General features: G+C 37.2%; 1 protein-coding gene across 1 annotated transcript in view; it reads right to left on the bottom strand.

Annotated features, from left to right (window-relative positions):
• EYS (eyes shut homolog) overlaps window positions 1–10,688 on the bottom strand; it is a 1,981,143-nt gene that overhangs the window by 1,829,762 nt on the left and 140,693 nt on the right. The window contains 1 exon segment of the mRNA XM_012556965.2: window positions 1,392–1,506. Within this exon segment, the coding sequence (XP_012412419.2) occupies window positions 1,392–1,506 (115 nt within the window).

Below are 10,688 nucleotides of genomic sequence, written 5' to 3' on the forward strand. Positions count from 1 at the left end.
ACTTGTACAAGGAAAGGGCATGGAAGCTCCATAGACACATCCAAACTCCCTGGGGGACTGAATTGCTGGGTGGAGGGCTGTGGGGACCATGGTCTCTGGGAACATCTAGCTCAATTGGCATAACACAGTTTATAAAGACAATGTTCTACATTCTACCTTGGTAAGTAGCATCTGGAGTCTTAAAAGCCTGTGAGCAGCCATCTAAGACTCTCCACTGGTCTCACCCCTTTGGAAGCAAGGGAGAATGAAGAGAACAGGATACAAGGAAAAGATTAGTCCAAGGGACTAATGGACCACAGCAACCAAGGCCTCCACCAAACTAAGTCCAGTATAGAAAGATGGTGCCTGGCTACCACCACTGACTGCTCTGACCGGGATCACAACAGAAGTTTCTGGACAGAGCTGGAGAAGGATGTAGAACAAAATTCTAACACACACAAAAAGTACCAGATTTCCTGGCCTGAAAAAGATTGGAGAAACCCTGAGAGTATGGCCCCCAGACACCCTTTTAGCTCAGTGGTGAAGTCACTTCCGAGGTTCACCATTCAGCTGGGGATTAGACAGCCCCATAAAACAAAATGGGACTAATGAGTCACAGCAGTCCAAGGACAAGGACTAGAAGGCAGAAGTGGACAGGATAGCTGGTGATAGTGAACTCCAGGTTGAGTAAGGACAGTGTTGACATGTAGTGGGGTTGTTAACCGTTGTCATAGGGCAACATGTGTACTAACTGTTTCATGAGAAACTTGTTCTGTAAACCTTCATCTAAAGTGAGAATAGCAGCACAACTGGAAGAACATAATTGATGTCATTGAATTGTGCCTGTAGAAATTTTTGAAATGGTTTATCTTTGGCTATGTATATTTTCACCAAAAAGAAGAAAGAAAGAAGGGAGAGTGTTGACTTGTCATGGGGTTGTTAACCAATGTCATAAAACAATATGTGCACTGACTGGTTAATGAGAAACTATTTGTTCTGTAAACCTTGACCTAAATTACAATTAAAAAAAATTATTCACCAAAAAAACCCATATTTTATATTCTCTGACAAACAGCCACCAGGCTAATTTTATTTCCCATGTAGTTTATGCGTTTAAGCCATTTGTAACTATGGTTTTATTTATAGGGAGATGTATAAATAGAACACAATTCTTTATATATTTATAATAAAAACACTGTATACAACACTTACTAACGTCCTCCCAAATATAATTCTTATGGAAAATAATTTAAAAATTCCTACTACCAATGGCTATATGACTCACATTTAAATATACATGTAAGTTATATTTCTCTACTCTTAGATTAATAAAAATATTTGAAGTATTAGACTGGCTGAAGCCATTGTATTTTGAAGTGCTACATTACTTTGCCATATATTAAATTACTTACTCTGAATCTTCCAATTATATTGAAACACCATCCTTCATTTAGACAGTTGATGCTGAGTGGATTGCAGTGGTCAATGACTTCCTTACAGTTTTTTCCAGTAAATTGTGGCATACCACTGTAAAGATATCAGTGTAAATTAGAAGAGTTGCAATTTAAATATTTTCACAAGTCTATTAACAATCTACTTAAAATAATGTTTTATTTAAATTATATCATGATGCATCTTATTACATGTTATTTCATACTCCATGCATTAATTTTGTCCTTACATGCTCGTGTTTTTAGAAAAGAAGGAAGTTTTTTGGAGAAAATCAGAGTAAACTACATTTTTCATTGAATGGTCTTAACATTAACTTTTTGTGAATTCAAGTGTAAAATCAACTTTGGGTTAACCTAATATTTAGCAATAAAATATAGATTTTGGGAAACTATTGGAATGAACACGACCCTTACTGAAATATATATAAAAAAAATCAAATAAGATTTTGAATTCTCAGTGAAGTCATTATATTCTACTAGTTTGAGGCATAACGTAGTGGTTTACAGTTAGAAATAATGGTGTAGAAATATTTGGGATAATTATAGGGCTTTTTTTTTTCTTTTTTGCTTGTTTCCTTCCTTTCTTTTTTGTTTTGTTAAAAGAAATCTCTGTTCCAATATACTGCAGTTTATTATCTCCACTGTATAAGGAGTTAAAGAACACATACAAGTCTTTGGGCTTTCTTTGGTTTTACTCTCGTTATTTTGTGTTAAATTTCCCTGCACTTTAAGTCACATTTAATAAACTTTCTATTATAAAATGAACAGAATACTGAAATGAGTGTCTTTTTAAACAAAGCACTAAAGCTTTTAAGACCAAACAATACTTTTCAAGACTTTAAGCAGTTACAAGGAAACTTTATAATGAAAACAAAGAATTTAACCATATATTCATTATTTTAAAGTTTCCAGAATAATACAGGATGATTTCATAAAAGAATTAAAAGTTACTGGGACAGAGTTTAACTGAAATAGCACCAATAAAGTACCGTAATATTTACCTCCCCTGCTGTTCTAGCACAGCTGAGCACTTTCACTTTGTAGAACTGAATCACTCCCTAATATGTCAGGAATAATCATCTCGTTGTTTACACATACTACACTATGCCCGACTACTAACTGAAAGGTTGGCTGTTCAAACCCATGGAGAGTTGCCTTGGAAGGTAGGCCTGGTGATCAACTTCTGAAAGGTCATAACCTTGAAAACCCTATTGAGCAGTTCTACTCTGCACATACGGGGTTGCCATGAGTCAGAATCAACTCAATGGCAACTGTCTTAGTTATCTAGTTCTGCTATAATAGAAACACCACAAGTGGTTGGCTTTAACAAACAGAAATTTATTTTTTCACAGTTTAGGAGGCTAGAAGTCTGATTTCAGGGTGGAGGCTTTAGAGGAAAGCTTTTTCTCTGTTGGCTCTGAAGTCCTTGACTCTTCTGATTTTCTGCTCCTGGACAATCTTCATGTGGCTTGGCATCTCCCTTTCCCCATCTCTGCTAACTTGCTTGCTTTTTTAATCTCTTTTATATCTCAAAAGAGATGATTAACTAAAGACATACCCTACACTAATCCTGTCTCCTTCACATAACAATCTATTCTCAAATGGTATTATAACCACAAATATAGAGGTTAGGAGATTTACAACACATGTTTTTGGGGGACACAAATTCCTAACAGCAGCTAACTACAACAACATGCAGTCATGAAGATGGCACATGACTGGGCAATGTTTTCTTCTGTTATACATAAGGTTGTCATGAGTTATAGCCAAATCAACAGCAACTAACAACAAAAAATGTGCCAGTCACTTAGACTAATTATTTTCAAACAATTTTTTTATTTCCTCATTAATTCTTTATAAGCCTTGTGTGATATAAATTATTACCATTGTGTAATAAACAGAAAACAAAAATTATCAAAAATGGACTAATAAGCAACATCATGATAAAAGGAGAAAAGATTGAAGTTATGGAGGATTTCATTTTACTTGGATCCACAATTAATGCCCATGGAAGCAGCAGTGAAGAAATCAAAAGATGCATTGCATTCGGCAAATCTGTGGCAAAAGACCTCTTTAAAGTGTTGAAAAGCAAAGATGTCACTTTAAGGACTAAGGTGCACCTGACCTAAGCCATGGTATTTTCAATCACCTCATGTGCTTGAGAAAGCTGGACAATGAATAAGGAAAACCGAAGAAGAATTGATGCCTCTGAATTATGATGCTGGTGAGGAATATGGAACATACCATGGATAGCCAAAAGAATGAACAAATCTGTCTTGGAAGAATTACAGCCAGAATGCTCCTTGGAAGCAAGGATGGAGAGACTTCATCTCAAGTACTTTGGACGTGTTATCAGGAGGGAACAGTCCATGGAGAAGGACATCATGCTTGATAAAGTAGAAGGTCAGTGAAACAGAGGAAGACCCTCAAGGAGATTGATTGACTCAGTGGCCTCAACAATAGACTCAGGCATAACAAAGATTTTGATGATGGGGCAGGACTGGCCAGCGTTTTATTTTGTTGTACATGGGGTCACCATGAGTCAGAATGGACTCAACAGCACCTAACAATTACAACGTTATAAACAAGGAAAACAACTTCAGAAAATTGGTTCGCTATCTCCATCATATCACTTAAAATTTTAGAGCTGTTACTAAAATTAAGTTTGGTCTAGTTTTAAATATATTGTGCTCTGCAACTCCATGTTTCAGTGTGTGTTAAATATATTTACGTTCTTTAATTCTGGATGCCTACCTAAACCAAAACAAAGCAATTGCCATCTAGTCGATTCTGACTTATGGAAACACCATGTGTGTCGGAGTAGAATTGTGTTCCATAGCGTTTCTAGTGGCTGATATTTCAGAAGTAGATGGCCAGATCTTTCTTCCAAAGCACCTCTGCATTGACTTAAACTGCCAATCTTTTGGTTAACAACAAAGAACTATCAAGGGACTCCAGTGACCTACCCAGAGATCCAGAAATCAGTCCAATTACCACCCTGTTATGAAAGATACCAGGTCTACTTTTTCATACTGGAGGGAAAACAGAAGAGAATATTAGAATATTCTAAAATTTTGTAAGTCATGAATATCGTGTCTCAATTTCCCTTATGAATGGGGATGATTAAATTGTCCAGGATCAGCTAAGGAAGTGCATGGTACTTTAACATAGTATGTTGAGTATAGTTTCCAAAAAGCAGCAACCAGGCTATGAATTAAGCAGAGAACCTATACTCAGTCATTAAATAGGAATCATTCAACAGATTGCTGGATGAAGATGGGAAAGCAGCAACTCTGAGAAGGGTGTTTCTAAACAAAGAAGGTTTTATTTTTTGCTAGAAAGTTGGGTCAAAGAGTTAGCACTCTGGTTATGTACAAGAAAGGAGGTCCCATTATGCCAGGAGACCTAACTCAATGGCGGAGGGAACCCACAATGAGAAAATCTCCCTGCTGAGTTACAGGTAATAGATCTACCCTTCCACTCACACACAGCTTGAAATTTAAGAGGAGCTTCCTAATATCATCTTTCACATGGAAAATAACGTGCTCTCAAATCAGCCTCCTATCAGAGGAAGAAAAATTTTAAATAGTATTCTTGCCAGTTAAGAATTTAAAACACAGAAAACAAAAGTAAAAATATAAGCAAACTCAAGAACAATATTGAGCTTTTTGAAGAAATTCTATTACATAGAATGAAAATATGAATTAAAGTATAATTTTAGTTTTAAAAAGTAAAAATTAAAGACATTTATGGGAGAAAATGTCTAGAGGAAGAAAAAAATTTCAAATAGCATCAGCATTTAAGTCTAAATAAATAAGTAGAATTTTTTGTAAAAAACAACATAGAAGATAATATGATGAAATATTAGAAAAAAGGGAGGTGAATAAGAGGCTAAAAATATTAAAATGGAGTCAGATGAGGTAAGGAAGAAACATTTTGAAATAAAAATCCTGGTGTGTTATCATGTCCCCCATACTAACAATATTCCCTCTTTATACATAAGAAACCAATTGACTTTCTCAGTTGTCTATTCTTCTTTAGATATGTAAGTAATCAAAAGGGACTCTATGAATTTGATTCTCAGTATATATTCAGAAATTGACCTCTATAACTGACTTAATACAGAGATTATTATTGTATGTTTTTTCCTTGAATAAAATGTAAACTATATTCTATGCTATTACTCTTGAAAGAAATATGCCGTTTTCAGGCAACTGCAAGCATTCTACATGTCTAGATCTAAGAGAACATGATGGGAAGTAGCAGAGATAAGACAGGAAAAGGAACTCCTGAAGGAATTTGTAAATTTCCAAAATTTCACCAAGCCTCAAAAAACAGAAAGTACAAAACAGGGGATTGGAAGTGAGGAAGAAATAAGAGAATGAACAAACTAATACAGACAGATAGATAAATAGATGGATAGATAGATAGCAGAGAGGCCTTGTATGAATAAATGATATTGTGCCATTATACTGAGGACTAGATTAACTTAAATCTCTGTAACTGAAGTTTAAGAGGAGAGACAGAGTGGATACCAAGCTAACATTTAGATCTGAAATTGTTAGCTAGATAACCTTCACTTGCTTACCTTTAAAATATACAATTTCCTATATATATATATGACAACTATTCAAAGGCATTCGACTGTGAGGATCATAACATATTATGGATAAGACTGTTAAGAATGAGAACTCCAGAACACTTAAATGTGCTCATGAGGAGCTTGTTAATAGACAAAGAAGCTGTCTCTGGAAAAGAACAAGAGGACACTACATGGTTTGAAGTCAGGAAAGGAGTGCATCAGTTTTGTATTCTTTCAGCATACTTAAACTCGATCTGTATGCTGAGCAAGTAATCCGAGAAGCTGGACTGTATGAAGAAGAATGCAGCATCAGGATTGGAGGAAAACTCATCAACGACCTGATACATGTAGATGACACAACCTTGCTTGTTGAAAGGGAAGAGGACTTGAAGCACTTACCGATGAAGATCAAAGACTACAGCCTTCAGTATGCATTACTGCTCGACATAAAGAAAATAAAAATCCTCACAACTAGACCAATTAGCAACATCATGATAAAGAGAGAAAAGATTGAAATTGTCAAGTATACAATTTTACTTGAATCCACAATCAACACCCATGGAAGCAGCAGTCAAGAAATCAAGTGACACATTGCATTGGGCAAATCTGCTGCAAAATATCTCTTTAAAATGTTGAAAAGCAAAGATGTCACTTTGAGGACTAAGGTACACCAGACCCAAGCCATGGTATTTCCAATTGCCTCATACGCATTCGAAAGCGAGACAATGAATATGAAAGACCAAAGAAGAATTGATGTCTTTGAATTGTGGTGTTGATGAAGAATACTGAATGTACCATGGACTGCCAGAAGAAGGAACACATCTCTTTTGGAAGACATACTGCCAGAATCTTCCTTAGAAGCAAGAATGGGAGATCTGGTCTCAGGTACTTTGGACGTGTTATCAGAAGGGATCAGTCCATGGAGAAGGACAACATGCTTAGTAAGGTAGGGGGTCAGTGAAAAAGAGGAAGACCCTCAAGGAGATGGACTGACACAGTTTCACAATAATACTATCAAACATAGCAATGGTTGTTAGGATGGGGCAGGACTGGGCAATGTTTCATTCTGTTCTGTTGTACTTAGGGTCACTATGAGTCAGAACTAATGTTCTATCATTATTTATTTAGATTTACCTATGTGCTCACGTGGGCACATACACACATACATACACAAATACAGACAATATGTCACCTTCATTTTTTTAAATAACATCTTCCCTTTCATATTTATCTTTTGGAGATTTCCATTTATACATTTGATAATTGGGAAGAACATTTTCCTCATTATTTTCTTCAGATAGAGTATCTGGATGATCAAAACCAAACCCATTGCCATCAAGCTGATTCTGACTCATAGCAACACTGTAGGACAGAGTAGAACTGCCCCCATGGGGTTTCCAAGGCTGTAATTTTTACAGAAGCCCACTGCTAACTCTTTCTCCCGAGGTGAGGTTTGTGGGTTAGAACTGCCGACCTTTTGATTAGCAAGCTGATCACTTAACCACTCACCGCAACACCAGGACTCCTTATCTGCATGATGGTTTCTCTAATTTCTTGCATATGTATAAATCTTTATTTTACCATGCAGCGTATATTAGTCAAATATAAGGTTTGGAGGAGGTAGTATTTTCTTTGTGTAGTCTACAGATGTTTTTCACTGCTCATGAGGCTGCAAAGGCTCTTTTCTAGCTATGAGATTAACAGATAAACAATGTGATGTCACTCTGATTCCTTTTCCTTTGTAGGTAAATTGTCCTTTCTTCCTTGAAGGTTGATAGATTTTTCTGTATGTGTCTTTTCTCAGCAATCTAGCTTGAAACTCAGAGAGTGTTTTTAATATGCAGACCCAGTTCTTTCTCCTGCTCAGGAGAATATCCTTTTACTACTTGATTAATTACTGCTTCTCCTCCAGGCATTCTTTTACTCCTTCTAAGGCTTCTATTTGTCACATGTTGGATCTCCTTGATCTATTTATTCTCTAAGAGTTTCACATTTCTTCTTTTTGATTCACTCATTCATTTATTCATTCAAAATCTACATATGAGCTCATACTACAGGTAATTATTTTTCTAGACATGGTTTCTATTTCAGTGAGCAAATCCTTTCTATTTTGAGGTTTACCATTTAGTGGGAGAAGACAGATAATAAAGAACTAAATATAGAACTATCAAGAGTATATTAAAACAAAGTAAACAGAGGAGTAACATGACGCTATAGGCAGAAGCACCACGCTGTCCCTCCACAGCAAAGATCCGAAAAACTAAGCCAAACAGAGAAAACAGCAATCCTGAAACCCTAAACATCAAATGAAGAGATAACTCAGCCAAGCACCAGATGGAATAACAAAATGACAGAGAACACAGAGTGAGGGGAGATACATGCAGAGGTCCCTTATCAGCTAATGCAGCACAGATCTGCCATCTTGGACTCCTATCAGAGACCAGCGAACAGGGGGATGAGAAAGCAGCTTCATGGAGCTTCCAGCATGAGACAGAACAACCAGTAAACAGCGATATACGCTTTCCCACCCCCCACCCTTCTTCACCCCCACTCGGCCACCTCTGCTTCCTGCAGCCACAGTCTGTTGGCCAGGAAGCACCAGCTGCTTGGATTCCACCCGCTTGCACTGGTAGACTCCCTGAGTGCCATTTGTTGGCTGCTGGTGTTGCTTTTTTCCACTTTTTTTGATTTCTTCCTTACCTCTTACCACCTCCCGCTCATTTCTCTCAAATACCTGGTTCTGTGTGCCATCTTTGCTTCTTCCTGAGGGGCTGTGGAGCTCCGCTTGAGTGTAGAACTGCTTGCCAGTCCGTGCTGCCATGCTGGTGGCATCCCGGGGCTTTTTTTGTTCATTTGTTTTGAATTATTTGTTTGTTTGTTTTCATTTTCTTTTCTTGACTTAGTAGCCCGTTCTAGCTGGGCAGTACTAAACAGTTTGGGACCTACCCCCTCAGTTTGCACAGACACGCAGAGGGATCCCTGAGAGCATTTCTTTTCTCTTGTTTTTTCAGTTTTTTTTTCCTTCTGTTTTTGGGGTTTTTCTCTACTTTTTTTTTTTTAAATTTGTTTGTGTTGTTTTCTTTTCCCTCTTTTTCCCTTTTTGTTCTTCTTCATTACTCAGTTTCTCATCTCTCAATACCTTCCTTCTCTTCCTGTCCCCTGAATACCTGGTGCTGAGTGACACCTCTACACCTTCCAGCCAGGCTGTACTTCACGGCCTGGGAGCAACTTTCCCAGACCTCATAGCTACACTGGTGGGATCCCTGAGAGCTTTTTTTGTTTCTTTCTAATGTTAATTTATTCATTTTTTTCTTTTCATTTCTTTTTTTCTTGTTCTTTTCCTTTTTATTTTTCTCCATTTCATAGTCTCTCTTCACTCCAATGCAAGCTCCCCTAGCACTCTTTTTTGTTTGTTTCTATGTTTTTCACCCCTGTTCCTCTGTCCTCTCTCTCCTCTCTCCCATACCCATCTTAGCTACACACATCACAACTTCCCCCCTCCATACTTCCTACCTGCACCATGTGCTTAACATCATACCACCAAGAAGCCCAGGCATGGCCTACCAGAACCTGCCCTGCATTGATTACTGGCCCGCCCTGGTGGCTGTAGTAAGTGCCAAAAACAACCCATTCCAGAAGCTCCTCTTCAGCTAGACCTGCCTTGCTGTACCATATCTGAGTGACTGACCAAGCCAATTGGAGAAGGAGGCAGAAAGTATGCCACAGATGAGCAAACAACAAAAAACATGCAGCCGCCTGCTCAGACATAGCCAAATAAAGTAAAAAAACAGGACAAAACAAATAAATCTACAATCAATAAATGAGAAAAATAACTACTGAATGCCCCAAAGACGGCAGACAATATCAAAACATTTACAAAAATAAGACAAGATGGTTCCAGTGGGTTTCCAAAATAAAACACCAGCTGACTTTCCAGTAGAAGAAAAGCCACTAGAACTACCTGAGAGGGAATTCAAATCTCGAATACTCAGAATTATCCAAGAGTTGAAAACAAAGCAGGCAAAAATGAGGAAAAAAATAGACAAATTCATGGAAAAGGCAGACAAATTCAAGGAAAATACAGACAAAAAAAAAAAAAAAAGGAAGAATTCAGGAAAATAATGCAGGAACAAAATGCCAAAATAAATTCACGTCTAGAAATCATACAAAAACAACAATTAAAAATACAAAAGATAAAAAACAAGATTTCAGAAATGGATAGTGTCACAGAAGGGCTGAGGAGAAGGTTTGAAACAGTGGAAGACAGAATTGGTGAAATTGAACACAAACACTTGGATACAACTCTGTTTTGAGGAAAAATCATAAAAAAGAACAAAGAAAAATGAAGACATACTGAGAATTATGTGGGATACAATCAAAAGCAAAAACTCTGCAAGTGATAAGAGTACCAGAACAAGGGGAGAAAACAGAAAACACAGAAAGGATCATAGAAGAACTGCTGACAGAAAACTTCCCCAATATCATGAAAGATGAAAAGCTGCCCATCCAAGAAAGTCAACGAACCCCATATAAGATAGACCCCAAAAGAAAATCACCAAGGCATATCATAATCACACTCACCAAAACCAAAAACAGACAAAGAATCCTGAGAGCAGCTCAAGAAAAACAAAAAGTCACATACAGAGGAGAAACAATAAGACTAAGCTCAGATTATT

The sequence above is a fragment of the Trichechus manatus genome, unplaced genomic scaffold (assembly GCF_000243295.1).
Source record: "Trichechus manatus latirostris isolate Lorelei unplaced genomic scaffold, TriManLat1.0 scaffold00083, whole genome shotgun sequence".
In the NCBI taxonomy this organism is placed as follows: Eukaryota; Metazoa; Chordata; class Mammalia; order Sirenia; family Trichechidae; genus Trichechus; species Trichechus manatus.